This window comes from Manacus candei, unplaced genomic scaffold (assembly GCF_025592945.1).
Source record: "Manacus candei isolate 608988 ecotype Guabito, Panama unplaced genomic scaffold, ASM2559294v1 h1tg000067l, whole genome shotgun sequence".
Classification (NCBI taxonomy): domain Eukaryota; kingdom Metazoa; phylum Chordata; class Aves; order Passeriformes; family Pipridae; genus Manacus; species Manacus candei.
The window spans coordinates 3,708,654-3,731,940 of NW_026138115.1; the positions used below are offsets into that span (position 1 = coordinate 3,708,654).

The 23,287-nt window shown below is 40.8% G+C and overlaps 1 protein-coding gene across 3 annotated transcripts in view; it reads left to right on the forward strand.

The window, feature by feature from the left end:
- The first annotated feature begins 678 nt into the window (after positions 1-678).
- Positions 679-23,287, forward strand: part of CCDC88C (coiled-coil domain containing 88C) — a 103,166-nt gene continuing 80,557 nt past the window's right edge. For all 3 annotated transcript variants that reach the window (XM_051806579.1, XM_051806580.1, XM_051806582.1), the window contains exons 1-3: positions 679-1,182; positions 1,289-1,389; positions 9,370-9,478. In XM_051806579.1, coding sequence (XP_051662539.1) covers positions 1,123-1,182; positions 1,289-1,389; positions 9,370-9,478 — 270 coding nt within the window. In that variant the 5' untranslated portion in view covers positions 679-1,122. The remainder of the gene's footprint in view (positions 1,183-1,288; positions 1,390-9,369; positions 9,479-23,287) is intronic.

The window sequence follows — 23,287 nt, forward strand, 5'->3', positions numbered from 1 at the left end:
ACCGTCAGCGCTGAATCCGTCGCAGGACCTGCCGCGGGAGCGCCACGAGCACCTGCTCCCGGTTCATTCCCAAGGCGCGCGCAACAGGCTACGCCGCTCTCTGTACTCAAAGTTTTCCCTCTTAGTTCTTTGAGCTGCACTAAGGAGCGTACGAGGCGCGTTCGGAAGCGCCCCTGAGAACGCTGTTCTCGCCAGCTGAAGTACTGTTGGGGGGAATTTCGTGCTTTCTAAAGCGGTAACTTGGGGCCCGCGCGCTCCCGCTCCCAGCGGAGGAGGGCAGGGTGCCGGGCGGCTCCCGGCAGGTACCGCCGCCCCCGGCGCGGCCTCGCGGGCGAGCCTCGCCACGGGGCCCCGCATCACCCCGGTTACAAGGGGGGAACGAGGCGCAGACCCGGGGGGTGCGGGGCCTGCCCCGACCCCGCCGGGGGGGGGCAGAGGCCGCGAGCCGCTCTCGCTGCCGCGGGCGGAGAACGCCGCTCCCGGACAACGCCGCTCCCGGGGCCGCGACGGGCGGGGGACACCGGGACGGGCAGCGCGCCCCGGCCCCACACCGCGTCCCGCCCCCGCGGCCGCCCGGGGCCGCCGCCCATTGGCCGGAGCCGGCCCCCTCCGCCCCTCCCATTGGTGGCGGGCCGTGCCCGTCACGGCCGTGCCGCCGCCCGGGTGTAATTGCCGGGCCGAGGGCGCGCCCGCCACAGGTACCGCCGCGGCCGGAGCGGAGCTGAGGGAGCGACTGCGGCGCCGCTCGGAGCCGTCCCGCGGGAGCTCCGCGTCTCTGCTCCCGGCCCCGGGGCGTTCGCCGCGGGCGGCTCAGCCTTTTCGCCCCACTCTCACGGCGCGGCTCGCTCCTGCCCGGAGGAGCCCCTCTCGCAGCCGCGGGGCGAGCTCGGCGGGGGCAGACCGGCCTGTTGCCGCTGGGAGGAGGCACCGCGGCGGCGGCGAGCGGCCCCGCGCGTCCCCCCGGCGCGGGGGCGGGGGAGCGATGAGCCGCGCATTGTTTGCCCTGTAGGCAGCGCCCGGCGGGCAGCGGGGCGGCGGGCCATGGGCTCCGCGCCTTTGTCTCCCGAGTGAGCCGGCCCCGCACCCGCAGCCTCCCGCCGCCGCCGCCCCAGCTCCGGCGACATGGACGTGACCGTCTCCGAGCTCCTGGAGCTCTTCCTGCAGAGCCCCTTGGTGACCTGGGTGAGCAGAGCGGGGAGCGGGGGGTGCCGCCGGGGCAGCCCCGTCCTGCCGGGGGGTGGCTGGGTCCGCCCGCCATCCCCCAACCCCGCTGTGCTTCCTCCGGCAGGTGAAGACCTTCGGGGACCTGGGGAGCGGGGACCAGGACAACCTCGGCGTCTACATGGACCTGGTGGACGGCGTCGTCCTGAACAAAATCATGCTTCAAATGTGAGTGGGCTCGGGAGGGGGGGGCGCCCCGGCCTCTCTTCCCCGGGCGGCGGGGGCAGAGCCGCCCCTTCCGACGGGCGAGCGGGGCTCCGGCCGGGAATCTTTCGCAGCCGGGCGGCGTGGGGCCAGAGCGACTTTCCTTTGGGTTGCTCCTTGAAATTAACAAAAACAAAGGGGGAGGAAAAAAAGCCTGAACTAATCTAGGTCCAAAAAATATTCTTTAACTTTTTCCTAGGGTTTCTCTGGGTTGTTCGTGTGGGGTTTGCTCTTTTTTTTTTTTTAATCCTCGTTTTTTCCCCCCCAAACAGTTACATTTTCTCAGTTGTTCACACATGCTGCAGTGGAAGGTGTGTGGCAGTACAAAGAAGGAAATGAAAGTACCGTGTCATGTAAAGCTTTACTGGGAAGATTCATCTGAACTTTGTCTGCTCTTGCGTAAACTTAGATACTAAATACATAATTTAGAAAAAACTTTTCAACTTCATGATACTTCCTCACGCAGCACTGTAACGCCATGTGTTGAGGGAACTTAGAAATTGGTTAAAAGATGGAGCGCTGAAAATACTGTAATGTCGAAGTGAATTGCTGTTAGGGCTTGTACTGTGTTTTTAACCACATCCTTTCCTGTTGCTGATCTGCTGCATGTAGATCGTGACTATGTTCTCTTCTCTCTGTATTTGCTTTTAAATATCCTGAAATATATCTGAGAGAGAATTTGTAGGGAGAAGTATTTGGTTTTCAGATAAGGAGACTTTGGAAATCGCTCAGATTTGGTACTGCAGTCTTTTAAGTGATGGAAATCAATTGAAGCTCGACCAATGTTTTGCAGTGTTAGGCCAAGCATTTAAATGAACAATTCATATTAGAGTCTTTTAAATTTTTCAAAAATAACTTAGTCTGACTACCCATGCCTCACCCACTCAATCTACCAAGTTTTGTTACCTTCTAATACCTGTCTGCTCCATGTGAGAAGGTAATGAAGTTTGCTTTTGGTTTGATGTTACCAACAGTGAAAAAATTGAACTGGAACTGAATCCATATCAGCCAGCCCACATAGAGATAACAAACTAGCTGTGTAAAATGTTAGCTGAGTTGGAAACCTGTTGTAAAGAGAAGGCGTAATCTCCAGCATTTCTTAAGGAAAAGTGACACTTTAAAAAGATAACTTTTCGCAAATTAGAGCCTCGAGTACGAATGTTTAGATCCAGGCTCATAGCTTTCCAAGTTGTGGGAAATTAAATTTTGATTTATGATCACTTTGTTTGGCACAGAGATGACCAACTACACTATCAAGGAGTAGAAGTTGAGTCTGCTGCAGGTTTAACTAAACTAACACTGTTGTCTAATAAATTTATCTGATTACACGTGCAACAATGTTGTTATTTCAAAACAAGAAAAACTAACTTAGTCGTTCTTGAATTTATGAAGTTACACGGCTTTTGAGTGACTGTGGCATTCTTATGAGAAATACACTTTAGAAGAGCTTTGTCAGGTGGTGTGGGCAAACTTTAGTATTTTGTAATTGGCCATTGAAATATGTCTAAAGAGATACAGAGTCGTTAAAGTCTAAGGAGCAACTGAACAATGCTCTGGGGACAAAGAGTGAATGATAAGATCTCATGGAAACAAGGAAGGTAAGCATATAAGCTGGCTGAGTGCAGTGACACTAGCTGGCATTTGGTCTGATCTCATGCATATTATGAGAAATGCCCTGGCACATTTACTTGTTTTAAGCAGTCAGGTAAATAAGTTGGTAGGGTTTTCATTTATTTTTGTCTCGTGGTTGGTTTTTTTCCCTAAAAACCATCTCTGCCAGTAGTGTCTCAGAAAGTGAAGTGTGGGAAGCACAAGCGGTGTGGAATAGGAAACTGTCCCATTATACACAATCGGGCCTTTTTCACCCATTTTTTGGCAGCTTTGGCAGTGCTTCTAGTGGTGTCTAAGGAGTTTGAAACCAGAAGCTTTGTACTGAGAGCCCAGTACTGTTTAATTTAGGAAGGATTGTAAATTTATTTATGTATCTCGACTCAGAAAGGTGCTCAGGAGACTTGGTGACTGACTTTTACTTTTCCCTGATTTCACCTTTAGAAATTGCAGTGTAATTACTGCTTGCCTGTAAGTCAGGAAAGCCTTGTGAGTCGTGTTTCTGCCCCACAGAGCTTTCAGAATAAAAAAATTAATGTGTTCTTAGAAATGCTTGCTCATGAGGTTTTTTTAAGTCCTAGTCCTGAAGATGGCTTTCAGTGCTTGGCTGGAGATTTCTTCCTGCTGAAATTGTATTAATGAGGGCCTTTGATAAATATGCTAGAATTTGATATGCCGTGCCTTGATAGTGTTGATTGCTTGAAAGCACAGATGCAGGCATGCACAACATTTAGATAGCAGGGGGTAGGAGGGTGTAAGAGTGGGTCTCCTGATGTGGATAGCTGTTTTATCACTCGTGTGTTATTTAATTTTTAATTTTTTTAAGCAGCTTGCTCGATTACTGGAACAGAAATCACAGGGGCGCATGCATTTAAGCACCAGGTGTAATGTGGTGCTTTGCTGCAAATCAGCATGTTTCTTTGAAGATTTTGAAAACCAGATTCTTGGGAAATTCGCTACTAAAAATACATCGTTTTTGTTCTGCAGCTAAGCAGATTTTAAGTTTAATTCGGGGCAAAAAAAGACAGGTGGATCTGTGAAGAAATCCAGATATACCTGTTGAGTGGAGATTGCTGAGTAAAAGTAAGGCTTTAGCTGTTTGAGGTGTGGGTGGGCTGTAGGAGTTCAGTCAGCCTCTAATTTCTGTTGTAATAGTTTGGATTTTCCCCAAGCGCTGTCTGGCAACTTTGGGTGGAGAAGATCCCAGCTGCTTAAAGTTACAGTCAAGGTATTTTAGGCAGTGGATTTGTTTCAGCAGCTGTGTCACTAGAGAGATGAGTGACATCTGTCACTTTTCTTGCCTGCCAGGTCCCTGCTGGCTCTGTGAGAGGAGGTGAAAATAGGGCTTCATCCTCTTCAGAAATGAACTGCACCCAGGAATGCCAACCCTGAATAAAATGTAGTTTGCTCAGGAGTGCCAAGTGGAGCCGTAGCACAAGGGGAAGGGAACCTGGCCTGGGCATAGGCAGATTGGGGTCGGTAGGTAACCAGCTGTTGGGCTTTGCTGGTGATCCCTTTGCTTCCTGGTGACCTCTAAAGAAAGCAAGAATATTTTTAAGAGAATTGAGGATTGCTTGGTTCCCAGTAGGGGTGCCTAGCTGTTCGGTGAGTTAACTTCAATAGCAAGAGCCAGCAGTGTTTGGTTTCCACACTTAGATTTTAAAACAAGATATATGGTTTTTCAAGTCATTTTGCTGTAAATGAGTGGTTTCCTTTTCCTGTGTCCTGTTCAAGTGTATACCCCAACCTGATCATGCATGAAGGACAAGTTGATTTTTGCAGACCTGCAGTACTGGCTGAATACTCTGCATATAAAAATGTTAGTTAGTCTTCAAAGTGGAACTGCTGTGTTTCAAGCTTCCGGGTTGCTGGTACCAGGTTAATGAGCTTCTCTGCAGACTTTCTTTAGAGAACTTTTTTCAAATGTCTATGTGTCACTTCCTGGTATGAAATTAGCACGTGGTGGCACTGCACAGACTACCTTCAGTGCTACATTTGCAGCTGTGGCATAATACCTATGAGCATAAGCAAATATTTGCCCCATTTACTTTCCAAATAAAACTTTCTATAAGAAATCGTGGGGGTTTACATATGCAGGCACATAAGTGTTTTCACATTGGCTTGTTCTAATTCTTTTAATTGATAGTAAACCCTGCTTTTCTGTCAAAACATTTAGCAAACAGGAATGTGTGTTAGGAATGCAGCTGATAAAACTATTTGTGTTGAAGCCCCATTATAAAAATGCACGATAATAGGTTTTTCCATTTCAATTGCAGCTGTCATGGTTTGTGGTGCTGTTGATCTGTCTTCTTTAATTTAGACCACGTGACAGGAACACAAGTGCCCGCTTCTTGTGGTTTGTAGCAAGTGGCATGAATACCAGAAGGCTAGAGATGTGCTTCTGTTTAAATTAAGATCTTATTTAGAGGTACATTTTTCTACCATTTTCTAGGCAATTTAGAAACCCTGCCAGCCTTAGTGGCATTATCTCACTTGATAGAGGAAAAAGCTGGATGATAGGAGAGTCAGGCTGGTCCAAGACTGGTGTATATTTGATTAGCACAAAGTGCCACAGGAGACTGGGCATGCCTGTTCCTTCTGGTGTCTCAGAACCCTTGGGCCAGACTTGTGGGCTTCCCCCTTGCTCATCAAAATGGCTTGTCAGAAGTGGTAGGAATGGGATTGTCATTTTGAATTTTAGAATTTAAATTATTTTTTTGTTGTTACTTTTATTAATTGGTGACTTTAGAGGTTGCATCTTCGTGCACTTGTGCTGCTGGCCCCCATGTGTGCTGAACTTGTCACTTACCTCTGTTTCCTGACTGTTACTTTCCTCTCTGCTTCTGTGAGAGTCATCAATGTGTACAAACTGGAGGACTTCTTTAAAATATGTGGGTATATAGTGAGGTTTGAGACTTTCTGTACACTTGGCTTGGGTGGTTTTTAACTGGTTTGTGGAGTACCTCCCGTAGTCACACCTCAGCCATGCTGTCTCAGTCTTATTTAGATAACTGTTTTGATCTGAGGAGTAGGTGGTTTTCAAAAAAGAGAAATTTAGTTTTCAGTATATTTGTAAGGGAAAGACCAAACATCAAAGGACTGAAAAGGCATCTGAGGTTGTGTTAAGGGTTTTTTCAGGTATGTCCAGACAGGAATTTGTTTGGGTTACCTGGTTAGTGTTGCAAAATAATCTTTTTCATTTTCAGTGTGATTGTTGGAAAGAGTTTCTTTGTATAAAATTCTTCATAAACAAGTTTCACCAACCAGGCAGCTGCTATAATGTGCAGAGTGTGATACCAACAGTTCTGCTTTCTTTAGGACAGACATGTCTTTAAGCACAGAATTTGCTTCTTACTGTGTAATTTTACTTGGTTGCTTTTTTTCCTTGAGGACTGTGCTTCCCCTTCCTGCATTTCTCTGCTGCAGATCAGGCTGTCCAGTTGTAGTGTTTGGAGTACCTCGATCTAGCTAGCTTTTTAGCCTTTTTCTTTCACTTCTCTTGAGGTGAGTAAGCGTGTGTGGCTGTGGGTTTTCAGGGAGCTCGCTCCTTCCCTGAGTGCAGCTCACCTCAGGATGTTGCCCTATCCCCCTGTGGAAAGGCCTGCCTGCCCTGGGCTGCTCTCTGCTCCCTCTGCAGGAAGGCAGCAGGTGGGTCTGGGGCTGCTCCCACACCAGGTGAGTGGCTTGCTGGCTCCCTTGGCTCCTCCATCTCACCCCTTCCACATCCCGCACCGGGTGAGTGTCCTGGAGGAGGCAACATCAGCGGGAGGGATCCAGCTGACCTCAGTGGATTCATTCAAGGCAGGAGGTATGATGTGGAAAACGTTTGAAAAATGCAACAAATATATTCTTCCTGAGTAAACACGTGCGTCAAACCTTTGGAAAGAATGCATATATATGTTTTGGAGGGTGAGAGTGGAATCTTCCCAGTCCTTCCAAGAATGACTTCCTGTTGTTGGAAGTTCTTGTCTGTGGAACAAAAGCAGCTGTAGTCAGTATTTGAGCTTACTTCATCCAGGATTAAGAAAAAAATATGGTAACAAATGAAGAAGAGATTCGGTATTGCTTATTGGGAAGAAATTGTTTAGTTTTCCCTGTGGAAGACAATAAGCCCTGTGGCAGTTTGAAGTGTAGGCTGTGCTGGCCTTTCATGTCTTGTGCAGAGGATGCTCTCTGAAGTGAGCTGAGGTGATGTGTGAAGCTGTTACACAATATCTTCAAGAAACATAACCATTGGTTTTTTGAGCTACATTCTATTCTAAAAGGAAAGCTTTTAACATTGTGGTGAAGAGGAGGTGGCAGGAGTGCCAGAATGACACTATGTGCTGCAGCTTGGCTGCAGGTTAAGAGGACCCTGAGGTCAGTGGCATTAAGGGCTCTTGGGGCAATCAATTACCCTTAACAAAGATGATAGGATAAAAGCTCTGGAGTTGCTTCCGAGGGCCTGGTTCTGCCACTGCTTATGTTCTTGTAATACTGTCTCCTCTGTGCAAAGATGTGCAGGTCTTGTCTGGGAAGGAGGAATTGTTCTGTGTCTTAACGTCATCCAAGTCCTGCAGTTCCACGACCTACAGCTGCTAAAGAAATAGCCTCTTCCTTGCTGTGGTCAGTGGGTGTATTTTGTGGAGTTTTGACCCGTTCTGTGCCATTCTAGAAAGTGTTGTGGAGTAGTGCTCTGCTGTACAGTCAAAGCTTTTGCTTCTGGCTATAGACTTGGGACTCTGCCAGAGTGTGGCATGGCAGCGTGCTGCCTACATGAGCTTTCATGTGGAAACTGTGAAGAACTGAGAACTGCAGACCGACCCTTCTGTTTGGCCAGTTTCTCTTTATTGAATGTTTCTTCTCTTTTGACTTCCCAGTTTGTTGTCATGACTTTGCCTAAAAAGAGTAAATGTGTCCAGCTTCCTTCAGGGTCCAGCATCTGCTCAGAGAACTGAAGGCAATTGAGCTCAAGCCCAGGTGGCATTTATGATTCTCCCAACTTGCGGTGTTGCTGAGGACCCTTACTGTCAAACTGTTGTGGGTGTGGCTTCTGCACTGCTGAGCATCAGTAAAATAGAATACTTATTACAGATTTTACTTTAAAAGCTTGTTGCAGTTGTCTCTTTTTGTTTTTTCTTTCATAATTTATTACAGTGCCAATCAGCATACAAAATGCTTTGCTTCTGTGAAGGCTGTGTAGTGTCTTGCTAGTTAATGCCAGTAGCAGTATTGGTCTTCTGTACTTCAGATTGCTTGAATCCTGGTACATGAATACCATGTCCAACGTTATCTTGTCTCCAGAATATCTGTATTTTTTCATACTTACAGCACTGCTTTCACTCAAAAGGTGCTCTGGAATAGTCGTGCCTTTGGAAAAAAAAAAAAAGCTCTTTGACATACTTATGTAAACGTTGGCAGATATATTTTAAAAATAAATATTGGATCAGTTCCTCTTTTATTTCCTTGTCAACGCCTGACTTCAGTATTTGGCCCTGGAAGAGCTGTGAATGGCTTAATTAACAACCAGAGCTGAGCTCTGGGAGGCAGGTGTTTGGATTGTGTAGGAGTCTGCTGATAAGAGTCATTATTAGAGGGGAAACACAAAGCTTTGATCTATGCTGTTGGCGGATAAAGATTTTCAGATTCTTTTTTTGTAACATGTTAGGGTGTACATAGAGTATCTGAAGGTATATATTCGTGTTAAAATATTTGCAGCTTTTTCCCCGTGTCTTATTTTTTATTTTAGAAATAAAATTGCTTCAGGTACAATTTTGTTTTATTTCCTTTATTTCCTTTTATTTCCTTAAAACACAGCGTGTATATGAGAGATCTAGTTAGATGATATGGGTGTAAGAAGTGCAGTATTCTCTTTTTGCCCTTCAGTTTATAATACATTTGTTTTTTGCAGTTTTCACAGTGATCATTGATCAAGTGCTAATACCCTCCTCTTGTCATAAAACTCCAAAACAAAGGAAGGCATGGTAGTGTTTCCCAGACTTCCTTTATTTGAATAAGGAAAACCCCTTATTATCAGAGACTGTGCATAATAGATCAAAGCAAACCAGATATGCTCTTTTTTTGGGGAAATATAGGTAAGGAGGAAAGCTACCCTGAAGTGATGTGCAGTTTAAAGAAGGGTACTTTGTGACATGGAGCTTTATTTCCAATTTATACATAGGTGCCAAGATAATGAGCTTATTCTATCGTCACTTAATGTTTATGTACCCTGTAATTTATGTTGGTGTATTTAATGTGTTAACTTTTATGAGTTTTCCTATTGGTTTGTTATTGAGATGTTAAGTCTTAAAACTAGATAAACTAGTAATATTTTATTTTCTCTTTCCTCTTTCACAGAGATCCTCGGCCAACCAACCAACGTGTCAACAAGCACGTAAATAATGACATCTATCTTCGGGTTCAAAACCTGACTATCTTAGTCAGGAACATTAAGACTTACTATCAGGTGAGATTTCTGCTTATTGATCTGTGGTGATTGCTATGCTGTTTTAGCCAGTGCAGTGGCCGGGGGCTCAAAGAAGCTTACTGTAGGAAATGGAGAGGAAATTGTGTAAAAGTACTGTCAGCCGTACTTCTGAAAATGGCAATACAGTTATCTGTTCTATCTATTCCTCATGGCCAGAGGCTGCTTCCCTGCCTTCTCTTTTTCCAAGAACAAGTTGTGCTTGGGTTTGGAGGTACATGTAGTAAAAAGGCTCTTCTGTGGTAGGATTGTGGGTTGTGTATTTGAAGGGGTTTGGTGAAACTGAAATAGTGTTTCCAAGTATAAAACTTGTTTAAAACAAGTCACCTTCTTTTAAAGGGGCTGCTAGAAAATAAAATACTGATGAAGAAATGTTTTTAACACTAGAATATAAACCTTAAATTGAAAGGAAAAATAAATCTGCTTAACTTGAAGGTAGACCTCTTCCATTCTGTATGTATTCTTCATGTTAAAGCCATTGTTTATTCAGAACTTCTTGAAGTGAGTGCAGGAATGACTACAGACTCACAGATAGTGCACTTGTTAGGTGACATCCTTGAACTGACTGTAAGTGTTCCTCTACTGTAACAGTGCTCCTCTGAAACCAGGGTGGTGACAGCTGAGCATTTTTTCAGACTTACATCCATGTTGGCTGTTGCTGGAAAGCTGTAGCAGTGAATTCAGTTACTCTAAATAGAATTTCTGTATACACACAATTGGGTATATTTAGACTCCTTAGTGAGGAGGTAGCTATTCTGCTGTTTCCTTCCACACATCTTTTGCCAGATTTGAGTGCTGTTCAGTATAAACCAGGCTGAAAACTCTGAGGACTGTTAAAATGCTTCTCTGCATATGTGTCTCGATCATATAATGAACAAACCAGCTATACTCTAGGAGTGGATGTCAGTGTGCTCGGAAAACTTTGGGGTTTGTATGTATAGAAGAGCCTGTGTATTTGTTTTGTCTTCAAAATACAGAAGAGATGTAGTGTAGTGCCTTCTGATGCCATTCTCTTCCTGAGCTTGCCCACTGCTATTCTGTGTTACTGCCACAACTCTGCTCCTGGACTTGCTTAAGGAAGCCTGAAAAGAGAGACTTGTGAAAAATGACAAAGTCTGATGGGGTGTATGACTCATCTGTTCAAGTTTCAGCAGCCTGCTAGAAAAGTGAAGTGTGTAACTCAGGTTTGAGTTGGTGTAGGAGGGTATCATGTATTTCTGAAGACAGCTGACCCTTGTGTCTGTTGTTAGAACTGTACATGTGGATCCAATGTGATGTCATTCCTGAGACTTGTGATTTCTAAGGGGAAATTCCATTTGATCATAACTAGAGGATGAAGTTTGGTGGTGGGGTTTTTGTTTTGGGTTTTTTTGTTTGGTTTTTTTTTTTTTGATTGTTTGGGGTTTTGTTGTTGGGTTTTGTTGTTGGGTTTTGTTGTTGGGTTTTGTTGTTGGGTTTTGTTGTTGGGTTTTGTTGTTGGGTTTTGTTGTTGGGTTTTGTTGTTGGGTTTTGTTGTTGGGTTTTGTTGTTGGGTTTTGTTGTTGGGTTTTGTTGTTGGGTTTTGTTGTTGGGTTTTGTTGTTGGGTTTTGTTGTTGGGTTTTGTTGTTGGGTTTTGTTGTTGGGTTTTGTTGTTGGGTTTTGTTGTTGGGTTTTGTTGTTGGGTTTTGTTGTTGGGTTTTGTTGTTGGGTTTTGTTGTTGGGTTTTGTTGTTGGGTTTTGTTGTTGGGTTTTGTTGTTGGGTTTTGTTGTTGGGTTTTGTTGTTGGGTTTTGTTGTTGGGTTTTGTTGTTGGGTTTTGTTGTTGGGTTTTGTTGTTGGGTTTTGTTGTTGGGTTTTGTTGTTGGGTTTTGTTGTTGGGTTTTGTTGTTGGGTTTTGTTGTTGGGTTTTGTTGTTGGGTTTTGTTGTTGGGTTTTGTTGTTGGGTTTTGTTGTTGGGTTTTGTTGTTGGGTTTTGTTGTTGGGTTTTGTTGTTGGGTTTTGTTGTTGGGTTTTGTTGTTGGGTTTTGTTGTTGGGTTTTGTTGTTGGGTTTTGTTGTTGGGTTTTGTTGTTGGGTTTTGTTGTTGGGTTTTGTTGTTGGGTTTTGTTGTTGGGTTTTTGGGGGTTTTTGGTTTTTTTTGTTTGGTGGTGTTTGTTTGTTGTTTGGTTTTTCATTGTTTTTCTTTGTTTTTTCTTTGTTTTTTCTTTGTTTTTTCTTTGTTTTTTCTTTGTTTTTTCTTTGTTTTTTCTTTGTTTTTTCTTTGTTTTTTCTTTGTTTTTTCTTTGTTTTTTCTTTGTTTTTTCTTTGTTTTTTCTTTGTTTTTTCTTTGTTTTTTCTTTGTTTTTTCTTTGTTTTTTCTTTGTTTTTTCTTTGTTTTTTCTTTGTTTTTTCTTTGTTTTTTCTTTGTTTTTTCTTTGTTTTTTCTTTGTTTTTTCTTTGTTTTTTCTTTGTTTTTTCTTTGTTTTTTCTTTGTTTTTTCTTTGTTTTTTCTTTGTTTTTTCTTTGTTTTTTCTTTGTTTTTTCTTTGTTTTTTCTTTGTTTTTTCTTTGTTTTTTCTTTGTTTTTTCTTTGTTTTTTCTTTGTTTTTTCTTTGTTTTTTCTTTGTTTTTTCTTTGTTTTTTCTTTGTTTTTTCTTTGTTTTTTCTTTGTTTTTTCTTTGTTTTTTCTTTGTTTTTTCTTTGTTTTTTCTTTGTTTTTTCTTTGTTTTTTCTTTGTTTTTTCTTTGTTTTTTCTTTGTTTTTTCTTTGTTTTTTCTTTGTTTTCTCTTTGTTTTTTCTTTGTTTTCTCTTTGTTTTCTCGCTTTTTTGTTTTGTTTGGTTTTTGTTTGTTGTTTGTTTGTTGTCTGTTGTTTGGTTGGTTTTTGGTTGGTTTTCGTCTGTTGTTTGGTTGGTGTTTGGTTGGTGTTTGGTTGGTGTTTGGTTGGTGTTTGGTTGGTGTTTGGTTGGTGTTTGGTTGGTGTTTGGTTGTTTGGGTTTTGTTTGGTTTTTGTTTGTGGTTTTGTTTGGTTGTTTGTTTTTGTTTTGTTGTTTGTTGTTTGTTTGTTGTTTGTTTTGCTTTTTTGTTTTGTTTGTTTTTGGTTGGTTTTTGTTTGATTGGGATGTTTGTTGTTTGTTGTTTCTTTGTTGTTTCTTTGTTGTTTCTTTGTTGTTTCTTTGTTGTTTCTTTGTTTTTATTTGTTTTTATTTGTTTTTCTTGTTTTTCTTTTTTTTCTTTGTTTTTCTTTGTTTTTCTTTGTTTTTCTTTGTTTTTCTTTGTTTTTCTTTGTTTTTCTTTGTTTTTCTTTGTTTTTCTTTGTTTTTCTTTGTTTTTCTTTGTTTTTCTTTGTTTTTCTTTGTTTTTCTTTGTTTTTCTTTGTTTTTCTTTGTTTTTCTTTGTTTTTCTTTGTTTTTCTTTGTTTTTCTTTGTTTTTCTTTGTTTTTCTTTGTTTTTCTTTGTTTTTCTTTGTTTTTCTTTGTTTTTCTTTGTTTTTCTTTGTTTTTCTTTGTTTTTCTTTGTTTTTCTTTGTTTTTCTTTGTTTTTCTTTGTTTTTCTTTGTTTTTCTTTGTTTTTCTTTGTTTTTCTTTGTTTTTCTTTGTTTTTCTTTGTTTTTCTTTGTTTTTCTTTGTTTTTCTTTGTTTTTCTTTGTTTTTCTTTGTTTTTCTTTGTTTTTCTTTGTTTTTCTTTGTTTTTCTTTGTTTTTCTTTGTTTTTCTTTGTTTTTCTTTGTTTTTTCGCTTTTTTGTTTTGTTTGTTGTTTTGTTTGTTGTTTTGTTTGGTTTTGTGTTGTTTTGTTTGGTTTTTTCTTTGGTTTTTATTTGTTTTGTTTGGTTTTTGTTTGTTTTTTGTTTTTTGTTTTGTTTCGGTTTTGTTTGGTTGTTTGTTTTTGTTTTGTTGTTTGTTGTTTGTTTGTTGTTTGTTTTACTTTTTGTTTTGTTTGTTTTGTTTGGTTTGTTTGGTTTTTGTTTGTTGTTTTGTTTGTTGTTTTGTTTGTTGTTTTGTTTGTGTTTTGTTTGGTTTCGGTTTGTTGTTCGTTGTTGGTTTTTTCTTTGGTTTTCTTTGGTTTTTTTCTTTTTTGTTTTTGGTTTTTGCTTTTTTGTTTGGTTTTGTGTCATTTTGTTTGGGTTTTGTTTGTTTTGTTTGTTTTTTGTTTGTTTTTGTTTGTTGTTTGTTTGTTGTTTGTTTGTTTGGTGTTGTGTTTGTGTTGTGTTTGGTTTTGGTTTGTTGTTTGTTTGTTGCTTGTTTGTTTTGCTTGGTTTTGCCTTTTTGTTTGTTTGTTTTTGTTTTTGTTAGTTTTTGTTTGGTTTTTCTTTTGGTTTTGTTTGGGTTTTTGTTTGGGTTTTGTTTGGGTTTTGTTTGGGTTTTTGTTGGGTTTTGTTGGTTTTTGGTTGGTTTTGGTTGGTTTTGGTTGGTTTTGGTTGGTTTTGGTTGGTTTTTGGGTTTTGTTGGTTTTGGTTTTTGGTTGGTTTTTGGTTGTTTTTTGGGTTTTGTTGGTTTTGGTTTTTGGTTGGTTTTTGGTTGGTTTTTTGGTTTTTGTTTGTTTTTTTGCTTTTTTGTTTTGTTGGTTTTTGTTTGGTTTTGTTTGTTTTGTTTGTTTGTTGCTTTATGTTTTGTTTGTTTTTGCTGGGGTTTTTTGTTGGGTTTTTGTTTGGGTTTTTTGTTTGGTTTTGCGTGATTTTGTTTGGGTTTTTTGTTTGTTTTTTTTTTTGTTCGTTTTTTTGGTTCATTTTTTTTTTTGTTTGGTAGTTTCTTTGTTCCTCAGTAAATAGTCTATATGAAGTCTACAAGAAAGAAGGATAGGACTAGTCTTTTTCCCTTTCTCCTCAGCCCCACAAGATTTACAGTCTAGTAGTCTGGTTCTTCAGGTGTTGAAACTCTTTCTCATTCACGTGCTTCTTTTGTCTTGAAGCTGTGCTTTGACCTCTTCAGAGTACCTGAAGAGGGATGAGAGTCAGGAAAAAAGAAAAGGGAGTTATGTTGCTTGTTGACCTGGCTGTTGAGCTGTGTAGTCATAATCCAATAAAGCCAGCAACAACAAAAATAGGTTAAGACACAGAGTTTTCAATGACAAACAGTAGTGGAGGCTTGCAGTAGCAGGCTTAACAGTGATGTTCCTATTGAGTCCAGAAATTATCTACTGAATCCTGCCAGAGAACTGTGTATACTGTATGGAAACAAAGCAGTCATGAGAGTTTATCGTTCTTTGCATTTAGTCCTGAAAATGTAATTACAACAAAGTTTAAAATGAAATAACTTTATTGATAACACTGTATAAGAAACTTATTTGTCCTTGCCACAGTCATATCTTCCTCCATATCGTAGCATCCAAGGTCTTGATGCTAATCTGAGACTGCCTTTCGTGGTGGTTTGCAGCCTTCAACCCTCCACAGTCTGGGGGGAGTTAAGGCCATCCATGCTGTAACCAAGCCCTGTGTGTGATTGATGCCAGGTATAACATTACATCTGCACTCATGTCTCTGTTAGATGTTTGGAAGGTTTCTTGTTTAGGATATGATTCAAGTAGCTTTTACTGGGGCTTTTTTCAACATGCAACCAAATGGATGCTTTGGAATATTAAATATTCTTAATAATTAAATATTGTTAGACTACTTCTCTCCTGAATATTAGAGATGGTTTTAAATAGGCTGAAGTTGTGGCCATTGTTTGATGAAGTAGTATTGATGAAATATACCTTAGCCTAAGTTAAAATAAGGATACTGTCTTACTGACTGAAAACATGGTTGCAGACTGGAAGTGGGAGGGAAAAGTTCCTGACAAACAATAGGAACACAAATATTCTGCTTCCTCAAGAGAAACAAAAGCTCTAAAAATACAGTGTTTGCCTTGACATTTTATATTCTTTTTTGCTTAATGGACCCAAGTCAGATTTATAGCATAATTACTAAATTTGGTAGACCAGGTAATCTAGAATGAGGAAAATGTTACTTCATTCTTTATTGAAGGACATTGGTAGGTACAAAAGAATAGTTGCCCTTCTCTGTACTGGGCAAGAGCAATCAAGAATATGACATAAATTCATGGTACTGTAAACTCTATCTGAGGAAGGTGACATAAGTGCCTGCTAAAATTAATGCTGATATTCAGAAGGTAGTTGACATTTCAGATCATGTAATTGTCTAGTCTGTCTGTAACTAATATCAGATTTCTCATATATCTGTGTAGCTGATCTCTTAATTAAAGCAAAATTCTCATTAATACAGATAATATTACTTCAGAAGACAAGGACAGGTCTGATCTAGAAGCATGAATCCAGGTGTTACAGTGTTGGCACTTTCCTGATCTCGTAAGCTGAGAGTCTGTGCTGGAAACGACTATGAATAAACCAGGTTATTGGTGGAATTTGGCTTTGATTTGAGCTTTAAACATCAGCTCCAGTCTGTGCTTCAGCAGGCTTAACTTTGGAGGGGTAAATGCAATGAAGAAGCCTTTTTTCAGTTCAAATAACCTTCTTTTTCAGAAATCTGCTAACTGAGTTTAGTAGCAATTTTCTGAAGAATTGCCATCTTGGAACTTCCAGCTGCATAAAACTGGATTGCTTGATGGCTGCGAAGAAAAACAGTGTCAAGACTCTTAAAATGGAGGACAGTATTGGTTGCTGCAGGCTTTGGTGGTTTTTAAATTTATTTATTGGCTATGTAATATTTGTTACCAGTGGTAGCATGCAACATCTCTGCATTTCCCGCTCTCTCAGCAGTTGTATTTTTGCAGGTCTTCTATTGACTTGAGAGGTCCCTCTTTCACAACCAAGCGACTCATTTTACTGTGGAATTTCATGAGCATTCAAGATAATATGTCATAAATTGCATTTAATAACTGTTACACTACTGGTTCACTGGAGAAACGGCTGGTCATAAAACTTCTGGAATTGGTGCCATATCTTGGAAAAGGGCTGACTACAGCAGAATGTTTTCATTGCTCATAGTGTGATTTTTATGTGACTCTTCTTGCTCTGACTGAATTCTGACACTTGGCTGTCTTTAAACTGGAATTCAGAATGGTTTTGTAGGGAATAGTACAGAGAATTATGGGTTACTGTCTGTAACTGCAGTGAGGATGTTGACTGAAGGGTTCAGTAGAAAACTGAGTGTATTGGAGTGTATAGGCTCATCCACTTCTCACTGGTGCAGGTGTTGTGTGTCCTGGTGAAAGGGTGAAGTCTTCACCACATACTGCAGCTCACCAAACAGACTGACTTCCAGCTGTCATCTGATGCCTTGTGTTGATGGCATAGTTTGGTCCTTAAGCTGACACTGCCTAGCCCAATGCAACAAAGGTGAAATTACCTTGCTATTCCTGAGCTCTACCTTCACTTTGAAATGCTCTATTGTGAGCTCTGCTGAGGCTTTTCTACTGGTCCAGTTAAATGGGCTTGAAAACAGTTCCAGTGTGAGTAGTGGGAGGCTGAAGGATGTTTGGCTTCACTAAAATAAGCACTCTTGACAGTGAGCAGTTATGGCCTTAATTCCCTGTGGCCTTGTGCTTCTTTTCTAAATGGTGGTTAATCCCAGCAGCGGCAGCCGTCTTCATGGTGGTGTTTCACTGCTTCTGTAAGAGTGTGTTGACAATGTTTAAAAAAACCCAAAATCAAAACCCTTGAGCTGTAACAGTCTGTGGAAGAGTTGATTGATTAAGTCCTGTAGGTGCTGCTACTTGAAGTTTCCACATAAGAGCAGCTGTCCTGGTGTTTGCAACTCTTGGGTAACATGCTCACAACCTTTGGAATTTTGGAAGAAACCTAAGCCAGGCTGACAGCTTGAAGTGGCTTTGTTATGCTTACTCTGTCCATGGGTCAGTCTTTTAGTTTAGTGTTTTTTCTAAGGAACTAAAAAACACTTTGATATTAGTTCATAGAAAAAGGAGTTTTGTAAAAGGGCCTGTTTTGATGTCAAGTAGCTTCCCAACCTTCAAAAAAACGCCAGTAATCACTCCCAACAGGATATACTGCACTCTTAAGCAAAAAATCCTACTACTTACATGAAAAATTTCAGACTGACAGAGAGAATGTGATCATCCCTTGGCTACTTCCTGGATGGGTATTATGGTCACATCTGGAGTACATGGATGAGAAATGCTGTTGGAAGGAATACTGCAGTGTGGTCACGGCTGTATTTTTGTTGCTTCTATTCCCTACAGCTGTGGCCACTAAACACCTAGCAGATTACTTCATATTTCTGAAAAGGTTAGAAATATCTTGGAATTAAAAAAAAATTGTACTGAGACACAGTTCTGAAACCAGTTGTGACTGTGTGGCATGTGCAGCTTCAACAAGAAACTCAGAATAAGCCCTAGTGTTCTTATTAAAGTGACGTTGGTGAGGGGGGGTAAAGATGAAACAATTGAGTTTTTAGAGACTATGTCACCACAAATCCTACTCTCCTCACCTAAATCACTCTGCTTGCTCACTTCATGGTGAGCAAGGATACCTTGCTTCTAAGGCATGTTTCTTCAGACCTGTGTCCTCCTCTTGGCTGCTCTAAAGTTGTGTAAAACGAGTATAAGCAGCAGAGTTTTTATCAGGTGTGTTAAAGGCTGTTGGCTATCTGTGAGTTTGGCTGTTGTGAGTGATTTGATGTTGGTGCTGAGGCTGTTTCTAACCTCTGGAAAAGAGATAACTTTGTTTTCAGGCTGGGGCAGACGCTGGTTCTCCCTGTGGATCAGCAAAGGTCTTGGCAATCCCAGTAGCTTCCAGATCAATAAACAATTCCCACTTCAGTAGTCGAAACATTGAGTCTGGTTTAGAGCTCTTGATTGGACTGCAAAGAGGAATTCAGACTTGGAGCTCCAGATTTGGGCACAAATTATGGACTGGCAACTGTACTCAAGCTATAAATAAAGTTCTGGAAGTAGCAATGTCCTCTTGTATGAGCTGGAATCTTTCCCTACTAGGCAGGCTAGTTCTAGTGGGCTAGTAATCCAGTCCTTAGCAGAGTGAACACCAAAATGCTAGAAATGCACATAAATGCGCACATCCATGAGTCAAAAAGCATTCCTCTGTTCTGAGGGGGGAAGTTTGTACCCACAGTGGCCTACTGAATTAGGTAAAACAACTTTTTTTTGCTAGCTGTGTCAATTTGGTGTGTTAAACTATGGTATGCCTAAGTGACTGCTTTCATTTGATTCCTGTTCCCTAGAGATCTTAATTTTGGCTCAGGGGCAGCCTTTTTTTATCTTGAGCTTTAAGTTTCAAGATTATTAACTGAGAATGTCAGCTTTCTCAAGAGCAAGATATCAGAAGCTTCAACAGATAAGCTCTTTCTAATTCAAATACTTTGCTGATCTCAAGCACTCTTAGGTGCAGTTCTCTCCCTTTCTGTACAGTTGAGTGGACTGTATGCATACAGTCTCCCAATTTTTTTCTGCATTGGAAATTGTATTGTTGCACCTATCAAAGGTAGTGTGCGTGTTCTTGTGGCCTTAAGTTACAGCTGCACACAAAAAACCAATGAACAGCCACCGAGCCTTTGCCTTTTTCACAAGTCTACAATAAATAAGTTAGTATGACAAGTAAGTTAGTAGTAAGGTACTATTGTGGAGATGCTCTGTGTTTCAGTAAGGCAGTGGGCCTTCAGGACTTGGGAGATTCTGCCACTGGCACAACCTGGAGTAGGACCTTATTAGCTGGGTATTTGTTTCCGCTTCTGTTCTTCATTTGACTTCCAGTTAGTTTAAACTTGCTATGGGCACAGACTGTCTACATGTATTTATGCAGTACTTAGCTTAACAAGGCTTTCTTGATTCTGCAGTGATAAAAAGGTTTTGAGTTAGGCTCTCTGTTCTTCAGTTAGCATGATCACGAAACATGTAAGACTGGTATTGTGAAGATATGCACAGATATTGTGAAGAGGTGGGTGCAGGTCAAGGGAATGACTGACCTTGGTGCAGACATTCTGGGAAGTGTAGAACCACTGATGATTTAGCTCTTCACCTGAAAATAGTGGTACCATTCTGCTGCAGTGGAACAGATGTAAGAATGACAGAAATACTGACCATTTGTATAGATCCTGCTATCAAGTATTTCAGTGAGGAAGACTGAGACAGGTGACTCATCACTAACAGCCAGACTGTCTGATGCTTTGTCAGGGAAAATGCTCTTGATCATTTCCAGAGGAACTAGACAAACATTTCTGCCTCAGAGTTGAAATAAGTCTCTGCAGATGTCAGTTTTAAGTGTTCCCAGGTTGGTGAGAGCTGCCATTCCAGATGACTAGTAGTGTGCTGTCGGACACCTGATTGGGATTACTGGCTGTGATGCTGGGATGCATTTTGGCTGATATATTGAATTCTGTCTGGAAGTTTGAGAGGAGTGATCTTAGAGACATATTTTTTCCCTTGAGGCTCTATGTGCATTTTAATGCAGAATGAAATAGTGACCTGAAACAGATGGAAGAGAATAGGCTGAGTTTTAAGCTACTTTTAATTTCCTGGAGCTAGAATACGGGAAAGGGCAGTACTGGTAGGCTGACATGTGTCTGTATTCTTGTCTTTGTTTTGCTTAATAAGCTAGAGGGGTGTGAATTCGTTATGCAGACAAATAAAGAAACTGAGCCAAGAAAAGAGAGAAGCAGCATCCCAAAATACAGAGGCAAATGGAAGTGACCTGTAAAAATTTTACAGTATGGAATAGCTGTTTGGTTCCCACACAGCAGCATTTACTTAACCTCTGACCTGTTAATTGAAAGCAATTCTTGGGATGTCTGAATGTAGAACACATCCACAGTGTCCTTTATATGGCTTAAAAAATAGTAAAGTGAGAGTGTGTGACTTTCCTTAATGAAAGCCAAGGCCTAATGTTAATCTCCTAGACTATTGCTGTGATTACCAATGCTAAAGCCACAGGGTATTTCAGTCCTCTACTACATATATTTTTGGATATTAGGTTTAAGATGTAAGTTACTGTTCAGACAGGCTCACCAGACAGCCATGTTCATGCTGCCTGAATTTCGGGCAAATGTCCTATTTTTGTCAGCTGAAGCTTTGTGAAGGAGGGAATTAAATTTTGTAGAACCTACCAATTTTGGGTAAGTTAGAAAACAGCCTACATGCCGCTCATAGCTGAAAATAGCTTTGAGGTTTACTGTTTGCTGGAAGATAATAAAAAGTGAAAGTTAAAGGTTGCTTTATTGCTTGTGTTTCTGTAATGCATTCTGTGCCATTTAGTACTTTTCATGAGAAGTCTTTAAAGAGAAAAGAAGGTGAATTCCACAAATGCATAAAGTGTCATTGTCAAACAATCCCCCAAATTGCATACCAGTTCCCAAAGCAAGTAACTTATGCCTTTTAATGGCAGGTAGTAAATGAAAGTTATTTATGTTCTTATTTTATTGTCATGTTCTGTGTCTGAAGGTGTTATTTAATCTGGGATGACTCTTATTATTGTGATACATGGGGTTCAGTCCACAGCCTTGCCTTTACACAGTTCTGACTCTGGATTAAGGTTTGGTGTCAAGGCTTGATCCTGTCAGTTCCAGTGACATCTGTGACCCCGTGGTGCAGAGACTGTCTCTTTGTGCATGCCTGGAACTCAACTGGCCTTGGCTTTCCACTCCAGCAGCATCCTAGTTAGCTTTTGTTACAAAGCTCTGTAATGAACTCTCACCTTTTTGTAGGCTGCTTTTTTTAGTGACTTGTTAGACCCGCAGGCAGTTCTTTCACAGTGTGTTTTCATCCGAGACAGGTATTTGAGATGTCTTTTCAAGTGGTGCTTCTCTGTCATTTTGAAGGAGTAAGTATCAGTTTCAGGAATGTGTGGGAGATCTCGGACAGTGCATTGAATCTAACGCAGAGTTGTATTTAATTCTGAAAACTGTGGTTTGCATTGTAAAGGTCTGCTTGAACTTATGTTGATCTCTAGTACTTTTGGCAAATGTGAGTGCACTTGGGCCAAGAAGTGGGCATGAAGGTTGTGGAGATGCCTATCCTGCCTATCCAGATTTATCCTGCTGAGCAGGCCTCTGGATCTGAGAAAGTAACAGACCTGGGGACAGGAGGGAGCTTTAGTGTGCTAGTTTCTTTGCTGAAGACAATTCACAGGAAAGGGTGTGTTTCCTACTTTACATGGTGTATGGACTTTGTACCAGCACAAATTAAGGAAGGCACCTGCTCCCGAATGCACAGAAATTGAAATGCTATCATTTGCTCAGGCCTGCATCTCCCATTTGCACACATGTTGGTTTATAAAGGGAAAGATTTATAAAATGAAATAAGGCAGCAGTTTAAATTGTGTGCACGCTGTACTTTAAGTAAGCAGAATGCCTTTTTTTAAATAGCTGTTTAGATGGGCTGTTGGAATATAAGCTGTGTGTGAGCTTGTGCCTCTCCTGTTTCCCATTATGATTAAGAGATAGAATTGAAGGAGAGTTAAGTGTTTAAATTCTGCTGGGTCCTCATATGGCCAGTTAAAAGTGCCTAAATAAAATCTGCTCAGCAGACAGAAGTGGCCCCTGTGGAGCTGTCACTGTCTGTTCTTTCATAATTAGCATTATTAAAAGTCTCAAGATGTTTATTTAATTTGTTTTTTAGGCATAGTTTGTGTGTCTTAGGTGATCAAGATAACAGTGATAGACATCTGCTCCTTTGGGGGGTGGTAGGAAAGGCTTATCTTTGCACAAAAGAAAAATACTGTATGAATTCCATTCAATCATTTTCACAGGACAGGAAGGTATTTATTTAGTGGGCTAGTAATATTTTAAAACTGCAATAGGCAATCCTCTTTCTCTAGAAAAGTCACTTTTATTTACCTTATAATAAAGAACTGACTTCAAAAACATCTTAAGTTGTTTGCTGTAAGGTTGAGAAGCAAAAGAAGAAAGGTAAGTTCCCTGCGAAACCTTAGAGTTCCTGGGTGTTTTGGTTTTTTCTTCTTATTTTTAATGGTGATTCTATCTGTAATATGTCCACTGGAAAGATATTTGTAAGGGGGTGCAGTGTCAAATTTGTATCACAGAAAGACCTGTTAGGTGTGCAGTGAGTGTTAGAAGAGGGGAGGGTGGTACTGAGGTTAATGTCTGGTTCATTTTGGAGCAGCTGTGTTAACAGTAAAGCTAAGTGACCAGGGAGGCATGACTGGAAAGAGGTGAATTTCTTTTTAAATTTTGATATTTAATCAAGAATTACTATATATGTCAAAAGGCTCATTTGTTTCAGAGAAATACCATCAGTCCCATAGTTACCCTAAGAGTAAAACGTTTCATTTAAACACAAAAAAAAGCCCCAAAAACCAAACAAAACCTCCCCATGCAAATAAACAAAAAACCCACAAAAAGCTGCACTCACCAAAAAACCCCTACAACCTAACCCCTTCTAATTTGACTGGTTATCTGTTTGAGTTACTTGGGGTCTCTCAAGACTGTGTAGTTACTTCAAAGCAGAGCAACAATTAAACTACAAAGAGTTGTCCTTTAACGTAATAAATATCTCAATGTCACTTCTTCAATCTTGATATTTAAAAAAGTGAAAGAAAAACCCCAACAGCTAAACCAAAAAAGCCCCACTCTGGGTGTTCTGTGTTTTCCTGAATATGCAAAAGCTGTGTGTCGGGATTGAAGGCTTTGTCTTTGTTTTCAGGGTTTGTGGCAAGTGCTTATCTGAACAGCATGTGGATGTATCTTTACAGTTTTACATGCAGGAGGAATGATTCTGTAGTAGAGGACCACAAAAGCTGCCATTATTAGAAGCCTTGCTTACACTTCAGTGCTCTGGCACTTAATGTAGCTCCCAGCTTCCAATCATGCAGAAGAAACTAAACCAGAGAGCTCTAATTCTCAAACTTGGTTGAGCTGTCTCGTATTTCTTCCAGTATGCATTTCCTTTGTAGCCTG